The 19,132-nt window shown below is 36.2% G+C and overlaps 1 protein-coding gene across 4 annotated transcripts; it reads right to left on the bottom strand.

Moving 5' to 3' along the window:
• Window positions 1-167: 167 nt before the first annotated feature.
• ice1 (KIAA0947-like (H. sapiens)) lies at window positions 168-18,301 on the bottom strand. 4 transcript variants are annotated; one of them, XM_079626340.1, is made up of 23 exons: window positions 17,784-18,009; window positions 17,341-17,399; window positions 14,906-14,940; window positions 13,695-13,713; window positions 13,126-13,237; window positions 11,707-11,783; window positions 11,577-11,614; window positions 10,154-10,236; window positions 9,860-9,936; window positions 9,628-9,665; window positions 9,273-9,355; window positions 9,124-9,160; window positions 8,982-9,032; window positions 8,787-8,867; window positions 8,435-8,682; window positions 8,249-8,317; window positions 5,488-7,713; window positions 5,218-5,386; window positions 3,870-4,030; window positions 3,407-3,597; window positions 3,221-3,321; window positions 1,336-1,434; window positions 168-1,175 (listed from the first exon to the last, which is right to left on the bottom strand). In XM_079626340.1, the coding sequence occupies exons 1-23, from the start codon at window positions 17,871-17,873 to the stop codon at window positions 994-996; spliced, it is 4,326 nt and encodes a 1,441-aa protein (XP_079482466.1). In that variant the 5' UTR covers window positions 17,874-18,009; the 3' UTR covers window positions 168-993. The 4 variants fall into 4 exon arrangements, with proteins under 4 accessions (XP_079482466.1, XP_079482467.1, XP_079482464.1 ...); XM_079626341.1 differs by lacking the exon at window positions 13,695-13,713 and having other exon boundaries at window positions 14,887-14,940; window positions 17,784-18,301; XM_079626338.1 differs by having other exon boundaries at window positions 8,249-8,682.
• Between the last annotated feature and the right edge of the window lie 831 nt (window positions 18,302-19,132).

Genomic DNA, 19,132 nt, shown 5'->3' with positions numbered 1-19,132 from the left:
TTGCAAGCGTTTTCTAGGTTTGCAGTTTAATGAATTAACGTTACTTACAATCCTATAATTATTATCTTTGGTTTGGTGTTTAAATGTGATTTTGCCATAATATTTTGTAACAGGGCTTAGCACGTTGTCTTAATTTTACGGTTATAAAATGTAATGGTAATTATGTTCAGAAGTATTCATGAAATTTAAGCAGCATTAGCATGACAAAATTATGAGTACAAAGGAAAAATTGTGGTCGAGCCTCCACCATGAATTCAGAGTTTCCAGTGGGGAGATACAAAGTTGCCAATATGATAGTGGCTTTAAAAAAACGTCTTACAAAGATAGATCATCTCAAATGTATTGTAAAATCTGAGTGACGATAACCACCACAGCTTATTACTCCCAATATATTACAGATAAAATTGTAAGTCAAGTCTGTGAATGATCACATGAATTTGTTTCAGTTTCTTTATCCGTCACCAGATTTACCTTCAGTCTGTTAACCAAAGCATCCCCATACTCACTGAAATTTTAATAAAAATTTAAAAAATGCTAATAGAACCTTTATCAAAACCTGCCATGAAAATGATCAGAACTAAAATGGGAAAAAAGGGGCTATATTACATAAGGAACCACAGTCTCGAGTGTCTAATCAGATCAGGACAAAAATAACATATGTACAAAGAATGTACAAAATATAACATTCCAAGCTGAAACGCATTTGCCACAATAAAACAAAAGAACCATACAATCTATCAATTTCTGTATATTAATGCTGACAAAACAACAGTCAAAAACACATTTTCAAGTTAAATACAAATGTTCTTTATGGTATAAACATAATATCTTTAATCTACATACATATACACAAATGTACAAGAATGGCATAATTTTTCTGTAACCAATGAGCAAACATTCTGACAGGTCACAGAGCAAAACCAGAGCACAGTCACAGCTTGAGGGTTGTTTTAAAAAAAAAGAATGCACAAAAACAGCATAAAAAAATTTGTCTCAGGATTTAATCTGACGACAAAGGGAGCCAATCTGAGTGATGCAGCTGGTCACCGCAGCGGGTACGGACTGTGTGGTTTCACTTCGCCATGATGCCAGAGCCTCCAGGGAATCTTTGGGGTTGCAGGGTGCCAGGTCATAAATGGCATAGACAGCAGACAACTGCACCTCCTCGGGCACACCTACAATCATATGACAAATGGATGTATTGAGGTGTTATAACTTATAACCCTAAGGGTTATACAACTTTAAAACATAAAAAAACTACGGCAAGCCATCTTATTTTGAACTAAAATATAATTTATTTGCTATTACTGTTGTGCTTCATGAGCAGATGTGTACCTTCTGTAATCCCATGTTTTCCAAAAAGGTTTATAGCTTTTGCAACGTTTTGGACTGATTTGCATAGCATCTGCTTCATTCCTAACTGACCAAGTCGTCCTGGAGAAAAAACACAGATAATAAACAAAAGGAAACAAAACTTGGTAATACGAATCTTTTAAAATGCTGTGTTTTATTAGCCTGGCTCCGCTCTCCTACGTACTTCCGCTCAATTTTCATTGTTCTTCAGCATTACGTCTGGGTTTGCGGTATATTCTTGGGTTTTCTCCAATACATTTTTTACCGGTCCAACCAGCGAACAGAAGGAGTGGCTGAGAACGATGACGTTGAGGTCGTGCGCTAGTTTGAGTTGACATACGTCACGAGACTCACGACCAAACGTTAGCGATTGGTTACGGCAGATCCAATAGTTTTAAACTTCCACAGAGTACCCGCCTTCAAGGAAGTTAACGCTTGTCAATGGAGAGAGGCCAGACTCTCTGTACAAATTAAATGTACGAGTCTGGTAGGACCAGGCTAGAGTTTTATATGATTTGCGAGACTTTATGCTATTGTTAATGACATTTTGACTTGTAGTGCTGTTATAAAAAGCACCATCAAGCCCTAAAAAAGTTAATGATACTAATCATTAAAGGGTTAGTTCACCCAAAAATGAAAATAATGTCATTAATGACTCACCCTCATGTCGTTCTAAGCCCGTAAGACATCCGTTCATCTTCGGAACACAGTTTAAGATATTTTAGATTTAGTCCGAGAGATTTCTGTCCCTCCATTGAAGCTGTATATACAGTATACTGTCCATGTCCATAAAGGTAATATAAACATCATCAAAGTAGTCCATGTGACATCAGTGGGTTAGTTAGAAGTTTTTGAAGCATCGAAAATACTTTTTGGTCCAAAAATAACACAAAATAAGACTTTATTCAGCATTGTATTCTCTCCCGGGTCTGTTGTCAATCCTTCACAGTTACGCTGATGGCGTAAGACGCTGATGACGTGTTATCTGGTGCGCCCGAGCTTCATTTATAGACTGAGGGAAACGCACGCTGTAAAAGTGTCTCATCCGCGACATGCACATTTACGCACCATTAAAAAAATTATATCCACGCAAACAATGTAGAATAGCTTGAATATAGCGTGCGTCTTCCTCAGACTGTAAACGAAGCTCGGGCGCACCAGATAACACGTCATCAGCGCCTTACGTCAGCAGCGTCACTGCGGAGTCCTGAACGCAGATTCACAACAGACCCGGGAGAGAATACAATGCTGAATAAAGTCTTATTTTGTGTTATTTTTGGACCAAAAAGTATTTTCGATGCTTCAAAAACTTCTAACTAACCCACTGATGTCACATGGACTACTTTGATGATGTTTTTATTACCTTTATGGACATGGACAGTATACTGTATATACAGCTTCAATGGAGGGACAGAAAGCTCTCGGACTAAATCTAAAATATCTTAAACTGTGTTCCGAAGATGAACGGATGTCTTACGGGCTTAGAACGACATGAGGGTGAGTCATTAATGACATTATTTTTGGGTGAACTAACCCTTTAAAGACCTATGAAGTAGAATGAAATATATTATTAATGAAATACTATTCAATATTTTGTTTAATAATTTAACTAGTTTCACTTTATTTAGATTTTCCCTTTAACACATTCTGCTGACTATAAGTAAGTAACACCTACATGTCTACTTACTCTCCTTAGAGTATTAGACTGGTAGGGTTAGGGTTAGAATAAGTTGACATGTAGTTGCAAAGTTACTTAACTTCACATAACAGAAAGCTCAAAAGGGATCATCAAAATAAAGTGTTTAAAAAAAACTTTAAAACTAAATACTTTCAGTATTAATCGCTTCATGCAAATAAAACAACTTACCGATCAAGCGCAGAACAGTTGCTACAGTAACATCACGGACTGGGGATTGCAGAAGCCTCGACTGTGTCACCCAAGTGTTCATTACGGGCCAGAGCTCCTTGCTGTTTAATTAAAAAAATTAATTATTATATTTATTATCCATTCTTTTAAACGATTTAAAATTCTGTACTTGGTAAATAAATATACCCAATAACATAATCATGCGTCCACTTCCACTTCATGTGTGTACACAAGAGATCCAAGGTATATATATATTCCCAAGCAGAGGGGCAAAGGTCGTGACCATGACGATCATGCTTCTGGAATGTCAAAGTTTTGTCTTCTTGAAGTGCCTTCAGTGTGTTGTTGATCAATTCTTGGATGTCATCAGGAGGACTCTAAGAAATATTAGGGACAACTGTTAAAATGCAAGATAATTAACTTATTTAAACTGTACGTTTTTATGCATTGAATTAAAGGGTACTAAACTAAACTGTTCTGTGCCCACTCTCTTTATACATATGATGTCCAGAGGACAAATAGCAGGGTCAGGAAGAAAATTACAGAATCTATTGGCTTTGTAATAATAATTATTGGTAATGGAATGAATCATGGTATTTGTTTGCGCCAGCCATCAGAGACTAGCAAAAGAATGGGCAATAAAGCATACCTTATCCCAGTGTAGATATTTAGTTAGGTAATCCAAAATTTCTTCTTCTGATTTGAGCTTGGCCACTGTATGAATGGCTTTGCACAAGGAGGTCTCATGGAAAAGCACACTTGGCCATGTTGTTACCATGAACAAAATTAGCTTGGAGGCATCAGGAAAATCTGTGAGTGAAGAATCCGGATTGAATCAACATCTTAAAATAGGAGACATGCCATGTCTCTGAAAGTCTACTTGCATTTAATAATACCAACACTTAAAGCTCAACTCTGGCCCTCAAGGTTAATTTTCCTGCAGAGTTTTTCTCCAACGCTAATAAAGGTCGTCAGGATTACAAATAAATTATGGGAAGGTGACTTTCCTTACTCTATAGGAAAATGGACCTCGTGGGCTAGAGTTGACTAAAAAGGCTAAACAACTAAAACGATACATGTTTAATAAACATACCATATATATATATATATATATATATATATATATATATTTGGGCTGTCAAAAGATTAATCGTGATTAGGCTAAACAACTAAAACGATACATGTTTAATAAACATATATATACATATATATATATGTAGCATATATATATACATTATATTGGGGCTGTCAAAAGATTAATCACATCCAAAATAAAAGTTTGTGTTTACATATTATATGCGTGTATACTGTGTAGAATTATTTTGTATAAATACACACACATTCATATATATATTTAAAGTCGGCATGAAATCAAAATTGACCCTATTTACTTTGTTAGCGGATATTACTAGTCTTGTGGTGAACAATTAATCCGTGCAAGTTAACACATGGAAAAAAATTGTTTGCCGAAGTTATCTTTAATAGAAGTCTGAAAAGTTACTTCCGGGTCTGGAATGGTTATTTTTTCTGATGACGTAGGCATGAGAACTTGGGTTGTTTAAACGCTTAGCCACTCCCCTCAAACCGTTACTCTGCTATGGGCGAGAGATGGAGAGGAGGAACACTGAAGTAAAACCCTGCCCTCTGTTCAATATTCCGGTTCACTCGGAAATGCGTCACAACACTTGAGAAAAGTCGTTTGCAACTTCCGGTTCACGCGGACTTTAAGGAATAATTGCATTTATATGCTGTATATACATTTATATAATTTATATTATATATAAATATTTTATATATAAATATAACCAATTTTTCTTAAATATATACATGATTGTGTGTGTTTTTATATATATAAATAATTATACACAGTACACACACATATATTATGTAAACACAAACTTTTATTTTGGATGCGATTAATCGCGATTAATCTTTTGACAGCCCTAATATATATATATATATATATATAAAAATGGGAAAAGTTGCTGTAAACTCACCCTCTTTGAGAATGTTGTATGCAAAGGCATGGGCTTTCTGATAGTCCCCTATCTGGCGACATATCCCGGTGTAGACTCTACACAGAGCTTGTATATTTTCACAACTCAGAATGCTCCTCTCAGTCTTTAGTTTAGTCAATATGGCAGACATGAGTTTTACTGCTGAAGACTAAAGAATAAGAAAAAAAAATGCAGCTTTGAGGATATTAATTGCACACATTTGCATTACCCAAAAAAGCCTTCTGACTTGTGCCAAGCATAAACATGTACCTGATTTACACAGAATTCAGCAATTACAGCCTTTTCCTCATCAATCAAAATCGGCACCTGAGATATTCTCCCAAGGAACACATGGCTCTTAACAACAGGCAAAACATCAAAACAGGACATTCCAACTTTGGCCAGTGCTTCCGAGATTTTACAATCTTTGTCCATTGTGTTGTTGTCTGGCTTTTTCTCAATTATCTGCTGACTGCTTTGTATTTCTTGGTGAGATTGGAAGGACTCTGTTTGATGATCCTTTACTTGTTCTGCAGGAAAATCAACACCAGGAGGAGCAGGTGAACAGTTATCAAGTCGGAGTCTTTTAGCACTCTTTGGCAAAAGCATGTTCACACCTGTCTTTTTTGGTTTCTGCTCTGTTTTGGTAAAAGCAGTAGATGAAGAACTGATTGTTTTATTTCCTGATATCTGGTTAACAGAAGGAGGGGAAGAACCATTCTCGTTGCCAGCTCGGTTCAAGTTAACATTCCCACGGAGTATGTTTAATGTGCGGGCTCGTGCAGAGAGGTCGGGATACATAGTATCCAGCATCTGCATGGAGTTTTCCTGAGAAGCGGCGGGAGGAGAGGAGGATAAGGCCGATGACGGGAGCCTTCCTGGGACCGGAACAGCATGTTTTGGAGTAGCTGATCCAAACTGAAGTGGTGAGGAGGGAACTCCACAAGACGGTGATGGATTGGTCAAGCACGGAGACATTTTTGAGGCATCCGGAAGAGCTGAATCAATAACAGGCACGGAAGGTATCGTCTTAGGAGAATTTGGTCCATCTGTTGGTAATCCAGATGATATTGAAGTAGGCTTTAAAGGAGTGTAATGTTTTACAAACCTTGGAGGAGTAGCAGTAAGTGGCATAACCACTGGAGGTAGGGGTGGACCCATCTCTGTTCGAACCCTTCCAAGAGATAAACATGAGGTTGGTGTAATAGGAGTTTTGGTGTGGAGACCTGGAGCAAGGGAAATATTGTCACCTTTTTCAAAGGTAGAACATTCTGCATCCAGAGTACCTTGGCAAGGTGTGCTGGTATCCTCAAGACTATCTACTGCAGAATCTCCTGATGTTCCCTTGTGGTTATAAACATCACTGACTACATTTTTGACAACGGGGCTACAGGTATCAGTTGACATCTCCTCTGCCTGTTGAGATTCATTATTCATTTGCACTGATGTTTTTCCTGGGATCGCCGAATCATTTTCTTCAGTATCCTTAGGGTTATTTTCTTGACTCAGTAACTTTTGAACATTTTTGTCAATTTCTGACTGAGTACTCCCAGGAACATTATCCACCTCTTCTGAGGGGATTCTTCCTTCTGACCTTGTGTGAACACCCCTAACCTTGATCTTCAAACCAAAAAATCCTTCATCTTCTGATGATGATTCTTCAGCCTTTGAGGGTCTTAAAAGGTTTGAACCTCCATTTACTCTTGCATCCAAACTTTTCTGATCTTCTGTAGGCGTTGAAACAATATCCTCAGCACTATCTTCAGATTGGTCAGCCTTGTTCTGAATGTCATGTGTTATATCGGCAACAGTTTTCATTTCTAGTGGTACACAACTATTTGATTCCTTATTGTCAATACTGTCTAACTTACTATAGTTCACATCAAGTGTTGAAACGCTCTTGACATTAGTTTCCAATGTCATATTGGGCTGTACCTGAGAAGTTTTGCTTTCTGTAGATTCAATAGAATTGGTGTGCACTAGCTCAGACTTTATATCCTGCTGAGGATCTGAGTTTTCCAACAGATTTTTATGATTATTAGTGATTTTTGTATCCTCCAATTTGGTTGTGTCATCATTTGGATTCATCAGCGAAAGTTCTACCACGGTTTGTGTGGTGTCACTTTCTACGAAACTGTCCACACTGTGTCCATTTTCTATACCTGACTTTGCAGTTTGACTAGTGTTGGCCTCACAGCCATTCGTTCCTTCAAACACATTCTCTACCTCCATGTGTTGGCTGGAAGACAAAGTGTTTTCAAGATCTAAATTATCAACAGATACAGCAGATCTTGCTTGAGTGTTTGGGGACAAAAGTACAGAATATTTTTCCACTTCTTTTAGCAATGACTTCTGATCCTCAACATCTGAATGTTCTAATTTTGTGTTGTTTTGAAGAATATCTTCATGTAACCTTGACAGTGCTTCTGGTTTTCCGTTATCTGATTGATATTCCTGTTCAGTATCGGACATTGGTTGGTCGTCATTTACACTGACCTGAAAGAACAAATGAAAAATGTTACACTACATCTCTTCACCACTACTGGCCATACAGGAACATTATTGGTTACATTTTACAAGCCAGTATTAAATGATTTACCTAATTGCCTTAGGCAACATAATTGTTGAATCTCCATGGATAGCACTATATTTGAGATGACATGCAACGCAAATACAAATTACTTGTATTATGAACTTCTACAGCACAAATTATGTAGGCTGAAATTAAATCTCGTGTAGGTGTCGGTTTGAAACCTACTTTTTTTCTTTCTTTTTCGCAATGCACATTTGATGCTTTCTCAACATACCAGTATCTAAACTGATCTCAATAGAAAGGTTTAGAAGGAAATATTTTTTTACAAGCAAAGTCACAAATAGTTGATTTGAAGTAAAGTCAAATTCAAGTCAGAAGTATTTTAATATTGGCTAAAAGACCAAGACTCAAGTCCACATCTCTAAAAATCCCAGTAATGGCACTGCAATTTAATAACTTGAGCATTACAATGTAATTGAAATGTAAATGTTCACTCACCAGCTCTATTGAGGGGCTATGCACAGGTGATAAAGCTGTGGGCAAAGGCTTGAACCACTCTTTAATGCCCTGCAAATCAATACAGTAATCTCCATGTAAGAAATCTCCATCTGTCATTTCCTTTAGTGAAGGTCTATTGGCACCATCGGTCCAAGTGTTCACATGTTCAAGCACATCTGAACTTACTTTCCTCTTTCTACTTGGTGCACTGAACTGTTGGTCATTATTCAGCTTTTTCAGTTGTTGAGGTGATGATGTAGGCCTATTGATCACTGGAGGTGATTTAGGTGTGAAGCGTTTTGAAGATTGAAACTTAGTTTCTGGACTGGGATTCCCTGGAGATGGATGGGAAATCGGTCTTCCTAAAGGACTGTTAAGCAGTGGTTGAGAAGGTATTCTTTTAAGTTGACTTTTCAAGGGTGCTGCCTCTTCTCCTGTAAAAGAAATATGCATTGCCTCTTCATCACGATTAAGCTTGGTGACTTGATAATGAATTTCAGCAAGGTAAAATTAACTTAATCAACACAAGAATGATTACCAGCAATAAACAATTTTTCTTCTGTTTGGGATGAAGTTTCTACGCAATGCCAGAGCTCTTCCAGAAGCATTCTGACTTTGCCTGAAAAGGAAACATTATCAATTGCCATCATGCATGCTATCAAGATGTTTTATTTTAAATATCTACGCATTTAATTGAACAACGGAGTGTCTAACAGTTTTAAACAATGCATACCTTTGTCAATTAGCGTCTCTGCATCCGTTTGAGAAGACGTACTCTTCTTTTCTAAGATAAAAAAAATTAGCTTAATGACTGAAAACAAATAATATACTAGGTGTAGGTACTACCGGTAGGTGTACTTATGCATAACTCATACCTTTGTTGAACTCCTTCTCAAGTTTATTCAGTCTTTGCTGAAAACGGTAAAGAAAAAAGTAGAAAATATAAATCAGAATGAATGATTACAGGTTGCCTTTTACTTTACATTTCACCAGAGCATATCAATTATTACAGCAAAATTTGCACCTGTGTTGTGTACAGCATTTCTTCAAGTCTTCTCTTCTCATTGTTTAGAACACCAATTTCATTATCCCGCTGAAATTTTGACTCTGTGTACAAATAAACACAGTAAGACTTTGATTTAGCTTTTATCTCCAATCTATATAGTGCACAAAACCATTTGCTGGAACATAGATAAAGAGATTAGAAAACAATCCAATATATGTTTTAATGTGCTGGGATTGTCCGTATTCAGATAAGTTAAACAAATCTAAAGCAGAATAAAAAATTTATTTATGCATGCAGTCTAATATGATCAATGTTCAATTTATGATCAATTTATGCATGCAGTCTAGAGTGATCAAAGATCACTAACACAGACCTTTCAGCACCAAAAGCTCATTCTCAAGGTTTCCTTTCCTGAGAGGAGAAAAAAAAAGACATCCATTAAAACTTTTTTTAAAAATTATTAGAAGATCACTGTCCAATTCAACACTAACAAATATCAACAACACATTTAAATATCAACCACACATTTAAAAAAAAAAAAAGACAAGCATTTGTCGTTTACAAACAATTACAAATATGTCTCAAACCGACCCGGCTGGACTTACATAATTAGCGTCTTGGCATTCTCCAACTTGAGATTCTCATGTTCCTCAGAGGTCTGAACATATTTTCTGAGAGAATTCTTGAAATAAAGAAACCCCAAAAATGGGACAGAAAATAAATAAAAAACTATGACAATCAACAAAATACAAAAAGATGCAAAAGACAAATAGTATATTAACTCCACTATTTTAGAGCCAATATAAGGTGGTACTGATAAATTAACTTTAAAAATACAGTATTCTTTTCTTTGGACTGACCAATCTATAAATCACAGTGGTAACTTCAAATAACCTAACCTGAGTTTCCTGCAGATCCTCCTTCAGTGATTTTATTTCTGTTTTGAGCTTCTCATTCTCCAGGTTTTGCTTTTGGACGGTGTCTGTCAAAATGGCACAATTACATGTTTATGGGCATTGGGCAACACAAATATGATCCAGGAATATGATTCAGTGAGTGAACAAATCACAGAAAAGACAGTTTCAGTTTTGATTAGGGATGCACCCATACTGGACTCGTGTACTAGTACTCATAAAAATGCTCTGATACCAACAACCGATACCACGCAGCATGTCTACAGTGTTTGTGTACAGACTGAAAAACACTGGCAACAGAGAGTATAATGGGGATAAAAGAGGCTGTCTATGAAGTAAATGTATCCAATTAGTGAAATATTAAACAAAATACAGTAAATCCTATATAGCTGCGGTATTATGAGCTGATAAGTGAAAAAGTCTTTTCCACAGACATCAGTGGAAAGTTTGTAGTTCAGTCAGATATGTAAATGGAAAGAAAGTAAAACGAGACTGCTGATTGTTCACTCAGCACACATGCATCATTTGGATTCAAACTAAATCGTATATGCATGTAAAACATGAACTGTTATGTGATTTATGTATAACGAGTGGTTCCCTACATTATTCCAGGATGTTTGCAGGTCAAGAATTTTCATGAACGCAAACACCTGAAGCACGCCCTGAAAGCTGCCTCGGACAGCGTGCGAATTGAATTGAATCCTCTTTCACTTTTTGCGCTTGAATGGACAAATTTGCACAAAATTAAGTTAAACATCCATCTTGGCGAGTATCCTGGTAAACATAGTCGGTTATATCTTAATGAACGTAAATAAAGAAAATGCATGTACAGTAGGTCAGGCTATATTGAATCCGTGCATTCAGTCTTAAAGGGACAGCAGCCTAATAAACTTGCTGCTGTATTTATTTTACTGCTAATCAAAACTACAAAAAACAAAGTAATCACTCACTGCTATTGACTGAATTACTTTTATAAATTTATAAAGATTCATCTATATTTAATTTATACAGTGATGAATATGCAGTATTATTTCACATTTGATTACTTTATTCAAATGATGTACTTAACTACTGTTAGACCTACCTGAAAACCCCCAAAACTGCTGTTTATTTCACTGGTTTCTTTCTTTGTTCTATTGTATTTATTGGTGCTATTTGTAGTTTGATTATTTGTTTCCATTTTATTACTAACTGCTTACTTGTTTTTAATGTTTTAAATTTTAATTTATAAGGCTAGTAGTTTTTGCTGAAGTATCAAAATAGGACCAGAGAAAATACAGGGAAGTACCAAAAATGAAAGTATCGGTATCGGACTCGTTTTGGGAAAAGTGGTATCGGTGCATCCCTAGTTTTGATCTGTTTTTTGATTAATTTGATCAGCACTCTTGACAATTTGGGATGCATGTACCCTCTGCTTGTCTTAAGGATTCTTCAGCTTTTTCTTTCCTGGGAATAGAGAAAGATAAATACAGTGAGTAGAAGACATCATGACAAGCAGAGCTAAGTAACAGTGATACTACAGTAGAGAGTGGTCTTACAGAGAAAGTGTCTGAACACTTTCAGCTCTCAGTCTGTCGACATCTTCACATCTCTGCTGATACAATTTCAATTCAGCCTGTTGTATAAAAAAGCAAAAAGAAAAGATAAATTAGCATGCATATATTTCAAGTCCAGTTAAAGTTAGCTTAACTAACTTCACGATGAATGACCATTCTAACTTTGAATTTAGAACAGTCTTTGTATTAAATTGGTAGTAAAGATTGTCATCTTAAAGACCCTGATATATTTCAATCAAAAGTAATTAAAGAACTTTCCACAAAAGTTGTCTGGTAAACACCTTCAAACTACCGTGGTGATCAGTAGCTGTGCTCTGATGTGGAAATCTTTTCCGGTTCAGTTTTTTTGTTCAATCCAACAATATCAAAGCAAGAAACAAACACACTGGAAAGCTGCGGCAGATCTTGTGCAAACACACCCACATCGCGGCGGCACGTACAGTATATCACTTCACTAAAGCGCAAAAGAAACTACGAGCATGCAAAGTCATAGTTATGTAGTCAAATAGTAAGACATGAAGACTCACCAACCGATAAAAACATTATCCTGAATGTGTTTGGAAACGACGTGAATGTGCTGAAATGTGTAAATGCATAAATACAATGTGCGATCAGTGTGTCGAGTGCGCACGGACTGTTTGCGCATCAATATAACGGACTCGCGCGTGCTTACTGTACGATTCCTGTACGTCACAGTAATCGTCTTTACCTTGATTGCAATCCTCATCCATCAAAACTTTACTAGCGAGACTCTGGTTTGCTTTATTCGGCCGAGAAAAGTAGTTTGCATATCATCTGGCCATACAGTGATGGGATGTTTTGATGTTCCATTCAGAATATGACACAGCTTGTGTTTTAAAGTGAAAAACACACTGGAATGAATAATTCACTGAAAACACTACACGAGTCTCTATTCTCTCAGCCATCTCTGATGTAATCAGCCTGGTTTTCTGTAGATTCTGTAGATTTTGGACTGAACATTTTCTAGTTTAGCAGCTTAAAATGATCTGATTGCAAACAAAGAAGCAAAATCTGGTCAAAGGGTTAAAATAGAAATTTACATCTACCAGGGTTAGAGGTATTGTAGATGCTCAGTGTTATGAACTCCCAACTTCTAAGATCATCTAACTGTGACGTAAATTACGTTAATGACGCCTATTTCACATGCTTCAATAATTTATATGCGTTATTAAGTTAAATTATTTTAATGCGTTAAGGATTTAGAATCAATTGCTTGCGCTAAAGTGTTAATTTTGACAGCCCTAGTCTATATTAATACTTAACTTTTTTTAATAAAAGTGGGAGTTTTTAATCTGTATTGAAATTGGCAATGAGAATCTGGGAATGTCATTGCAATTGGTAGTGATTATTTAAATTATGATGAGATGGTGAGACACAAACCTTAATTTTCTCCAGCTCTGTCTTCATCTGTTCATACTCCAATGTTTGCTTCTCTAAGGGCTCGAGCTTCAGCAGCACCTCATCCAGCTGTCTGTGCAGTTTGCTGCTCTCTCTGTGAAAAACACATCACCATGTTTCAAAGGAATTCTTCAAATACACATTTAGTCAACATACTTCAATCATAATCAAACAATTTTTTGCAGAAAATTATGCTATTGTGCACATTAACAAACTTCTAAAACTTTAGGCTACTGCACGACAAAATACCTGTGCTTGTTTTAAGGAACTTATCTGTAGCAACTGAGCGTAAATGTACTTGTACAGCAGCATCTTGGCTTTGCATTACTTTAGTTGCAACATGAAAAGTACAATGTATTTGCAGTAATTAGGGGTATGCCAGTTGAGGAATCAGCATGGCATATTCTCTTGTATATCTATTCGTCTGGTAACAGCCTGGTAAATGTGCACTGTAAATCACTTTGATAAACAGCAGCTGCTTAAAACATAAATGTCACCTAAAAATAAATCTGTTACATATAACTGTAGTGAAAAAAAAAAAAAGGTCTTACCTCTGTGATTTCTGAAGCTGTGACTTTTTGTCAAGGAAAACAAAGATGTATTCAGAGAACAATGTTAATTTGTAATTTTTAAAGTTTTGGTTTCACTGTGCTCCAGTCCAGTGTATGTGAGCGGTACGGAGTGGATAGTAGAGTGCGATTGTGCCTGGGGCACTTTAGAGTACCGGTAGATTAATAATATAATAGATTTTATTTGTAATGCACTTTACATTTGGAACAAATCTGTGTACCAAATCTACATTTAACATCATAAAAGGATGGTAAAAACATCAATATAAAATACAAATAGACAGTCTTCAAGTCATAATTTCTCCTAAAAATAAATGTTTTTAGTCCTTTTTTAAAAGTCTCAATAGTTTGAGGTGCCCTCAGATGGTCGGGGATGGAACTCCAGATCCGAGGAGCGGCAGAACAGAATATGATAGAGCTTAAGCAGAATAATTAAGTAAGTGATATTTTAAAGGAACTAGGAAAGGATATTTGCCATTGCTCTAGATAAATACAAATTCTTGGTAACTTGCAAAGTTGAACACTTTCTTTTGCAACCATTTTCGTTGGATGGGGGGGATAACTGGCCAAATTTTTTTCTAAAATGTAATTACTTGATTTCAGAAATTATAAATGTTTCAAAGAACGAAGAATGAAAATAACAATTTTGTTGGATGTTAAATATTAAGAGAAAACAGGATCAAAATACCTTAATTGTTACACAGCGGAATTGTTATTTTTAATGCTTTTTTTTATTGAGTTCAAAAAAAATTAATGAAACCAAACTTTCTTTTTTTTTTTTTTTTTTACTTTATTTTGTTATAAAAATGAGAGCAAGGCGTATTTCACACAAACCACCTGTGCCGAGTGAGCAAACTTGCATTCTGATTTTACACCAGCGGTGTAATAAAACAGTGACAGTATAGACAACTAAATTCTCAGTGCCACTGAAAATTACTACAAAATTAAAATGCAATCACATTTACATCCAAATGTTAATTTATTTCATTTTAACCGGCTACCGTTTGGAAAGGATGCTGCATAATACAACGTAAAAGATTGAACTTAGATTGAACCAAAACAAAAATATTGTTTCCAATTCAGTATTAACTTTGTTTCTTAAACTTCTACATATAAAATGAATCAGTAAATCAACCGACAGCATGACAAAAACAAGAACTATGTTATCGTATACATAGCTATGAAAAGGATATCATCACACTTCTCTTTGTATTCACTCAAGAGACGGCTGAAATAAAAATGTGAAAGTTATTAGAAGATAATAGTGTTATTTGACAAAGCAGTTCAAACTGAAATGTCAGCAAGTAACATGTTCATTAAGCATGAATCTGATCATTAGTTACAGTACTAACAACAACAAAAAACTGTAAATATATTTCTTTAAGCACTCTAGTTGGAATGCCCTAATCCTAAATATTAAACTTTTGCAACTCAATTGCAATTACTAAAGTTTGAACCATTTAACAAACATGTTATATTCAAACTCTGCTATGTGCATTAAGTCTTAGATATGCTAACTATATTTTACTTATTTACTGTAAAATATATACGTAATAAAGTGAAAGTGACATGTGAAGGCCAAGTATGGCAACCCACACTCAGAATTTGTCCTCTGCACTTAACCCATACAAGTTAGTGCACAAACATTAGGAGTATTGTGAGTAGTGAACACACACGCTGTAAACCGTGACACAATGTTGTGTTTAAAATTTGTGAATCTTCCATTGACCAGTCGTTGATAGAGTTGCGACACTCCCATAGACTTCCACTGGAATCGGAGAATGCAGAAGCATCGTGTGTCGTCGGGCAAACGATAGTTGTGAACTTCGGAATCCAAACAATAAATGGTTCCTGCGATGAACCCCATTAATTTCAGTATCCAAGCACACCCGCTGGCAACTTGATGAAATTACTGTTTGTTTGTTTGTTTGTTTTTTCACGCTTTAGCTGACCTAGCTTGAGTCTATCATTTTTATTTTGCCAGTTTTTGTTTGATGATTATCGTTATATAAGCCCAAATTGGAGGGAAGAGTTGGGATGCAAGAAGAGTTGGGATGCAATAAAAATGCAATAAAATCATGCGTCTGTGATTTGTTGATTCTCTTTTAACTTTATTTAACTGGCAAAAGTACAAAGAAAATATTTTGTTTTCACTGAACAATTGTATATTTTGTAAATACAAACATTTTGATTTTGGTTGCTGCTACACACACTAAAATAAATTGGGACAGAAGCAAAATAAAAGTGAAAAGCTTATAGAATATCCAAGTTAAACTGTTTTGAAACAGTCAACAATAAGTGAATTGGAAAGAGGTGAGGGTATCGTGGTTGAGTGTAAAAGGAGCATCTCAGTCTTTGCTAGCAAAGATAGGTCAACTCATGGCTCATCACTTTGTGCCAAATATCATGAGAGAATTGTTAAACTATTCAAAATTCAAAAAAAAGGGTTTTGCACCATCTACCATACATAATATTGTGAAAATATTCAGGGAATCCTGAGAAATCTCAGTACACGTAGGGCAAGACTAGCCTGGCTCCGCCCTCCTACGTACTTCCGCTCAATTTTCATTTTCCTTCAGCACTAGGCTACGTCTGGGATTGTGGTATATTCTTGGGTTTTCTCCGTTACATTTTTTACCAGTCCAACCAGCGAACAGAGGGAGTGGTTGAGAACGATGACGTTGAGGTCGTGCGCTAGTTTGAGTTGAAGTTTCGACACGACCAAACGTTAGCGTTTGGTTATGGCAGATCCAGAGTGGCTCTGGGTAGATCCATTAGTCTTAAACTTCAACAGAGTACCCGCCTTCAAGGAAGTTAACGCTTGTCAATGGAGAGAGGCCAGACTCTCTGTACAAATGAAATGTACGAGAGTCTGGAAGGACCAGGCTAGGGCAAGACAGGATACCTGTTGAATGTGTGACCTTTGAGCCCTCAGACGGCATTGCATGAGAAGTTCTATGTAGAGATGCCGGTGAGTTATCAGGGCCGAGCTCATCTCAGATGGTCTAAAAGACAGTGGAAATGTGTGCTTTGGTCAGATGAGTCCACCTTTACGGCTTGATTTGGGGAAAAATAGCCCCAAAGACCAAACTGACTTTTCCGACTTTCATCTCTGACAAATACAAAAGCAAACATGCTTTAATATTTACCAAAATTGCCTGATATCTGTCCCACTGCAACCATGATGACAGCTTGGGTTTTGTTTGGAACTATTGAGATCTACATGAACCACGTGACCCCGAGAGCACAGAAGTGTCGCAATTCTCTCTTTTTTTCAACGGCTCTGCCAATGAATTGATCAACGTTCAAATTGTAACCTGTAGTGGTGTCACTGTAATACTTGCAAAGTATTTCAATAATTGGTTTACTTTCTTGCATCTATTTGCATACTAAATTGTGAATATCCCATTTTTCATTAGCAGAAAACAATACGCTGAGTGTCATGACAACAGAGCGTTGTCAGAACGGTGGTGCAGAAGAACCAAAGTCAGACATAAACTTACCTAAAGGGTTTAATACTGTTCTTTTGCTTCCTTACAAGTAACGTTACTGGACTAAATGTATTTGTAAGGTATTCAATTGATAGAATATAATTAAAAACAATATTAGTAATAAATAAAGCACTCACTCCGTGTCGACGATCTTTTGCTTGAGAGTTAACAAAGCAGCCACATATTCATCTAAGTTCTGAAAATGTATACATAGTATTAGTTTTACTTGTAATCAACAGCCAAAACCATGAATAATTAATTCATCAAACTAAAAGAATGTTACTGGTACCAGCATTAAACGCCAAATTGATAAACTAATAACAAAACATAAACAGTTGGGTGCCACTAACGTTACCTGGAAATCAAATTCACACGCTGTGACTGTAAAATTAAAATCAACAGTGACTAAGACAGGTGTAATATAAACAACATAGCGTAATCATCCACTCAATATTCATGTTTAAAAACCAAATTAACATATTGCGTTATTAATTATCGTGGCATGGCCATAATTACTGGGGTAACCAATTAAGCAAGCAAATGACTAGCTACTGGTTAGTTTGAGGAATAAACTTCTCACCTGATTTAAAACAGTGCAGTTTTGACAGGTGCCAGAAGTTGCTTCAGAGGCGATTCCTCCGGCTTTGGACTGGTTCTCCCCCGGCATCATGGTAAAGATTCAATAATATCACCGGAATCGTATTCGTCCCTCCAAATATATAAAAACGTGCAACCTACCAAAACAAGCCCCTCAGATCATTGCGCACACAAACGTACAGCAGCACGTTGACTGAGGACCCCTGGGTAAGGGCCCCAGCTGCCCGCTGTAGACGCCTGATTAAAAAAAACTTTTTTATTTATTGTACGGTGGTATTTAAAACAAAATTCATCACTTTATAAAGTAAAACGTAATTTACAGTGTGAAACGAATGTGGTCAACTTTTATATAATTGGATTATAATACTGGAGTTGATTCTAGGCATATGGGGTATAGCTTCTGCCTTCTGGCCGCTGTGAAATTCTAGGTAGGCAAAAAAACGTCCTGGTTGACAATGACCAGGAGGACGCTTAATGTGCAATAACCATCCGAAATACCGGACCTACCCATGTTTAAGAACGAATTTATGAAAAACAAGGACAAAAAAAGGCGATCTTTAGTTGTGCCTGAGACTTTTCTCAGCGCTGGTCACGATTGACCAATCAAAAAAGAAAAGAAAACACTGCGGCGTCAAGTAGCAACCAGTCCTTGGAATTAATCTACAATTCTACACTGTAGTGTGGTGAACAAAACATCGAGAAAATATGTGTTAAACTGTGTTTTTTTTTTTTTAATGACTCAATTGCTGGAAAGGTGTCATTTTTAATTTAAAAAGTTTTTTTCCCCAAAACTTTGAAGTGGTCAGGAATTTGTTGATGTTCCATTGAAGTGTAATATTGTTGTTTCAGATGGCAACACTGTTACATCTCAATGTTTGTACAAAGGGTTTTAGAATCAACATTACACTGTAACATTGATTCAACAATAATATTTTTGTTAATTTCAATGTTTCAACAGCAGTGTAGCAATGTAGACATTTTTTTTTATTCCAACATTGTTTCAACATTTATTGGGGAAGCAAAAGAGATATTGAACCAAAATACTTAATTGTCAGAAAAGTCAAAAACCAACATACATTAAACATCGACATAGACTTAAACCTCCCACATTATACATGCAATACTACACGTATATAACTACAACACCTTCAAAATACTCTTGATTTCTGATTAAGTGTTTTGTTCAACGCTAAGATAGCCTGATGCACAAAAGAGTGTTTTAGCCTCACCTTGTTGAATCTTGGAACTCTGTATCTCCGCTTTGATGGTAGTAATTCGATCTCATTAAGCAGGATGTGAATAGGGTTAGAAGCCATATTATTAGTTTATTAT

Source organism: Phoxinus phoxinus (assembly GCF_949152265.1).
Source record: "Phoxinus phoxinus genome assembly, chromosome: 10".
In the NCBI taxonomy this organism is placed as follows: Eukaryota; Metazoa; Chordata; class Actinopteri; order Cypriniformes; family Leuciscidae; genus Phoxinus; species Phoxinus phoxinus.
Note: the sequence above shows the minus strand (reverse complement) of the source record. Positions and strands in the feature narration are given on the sequence as shown.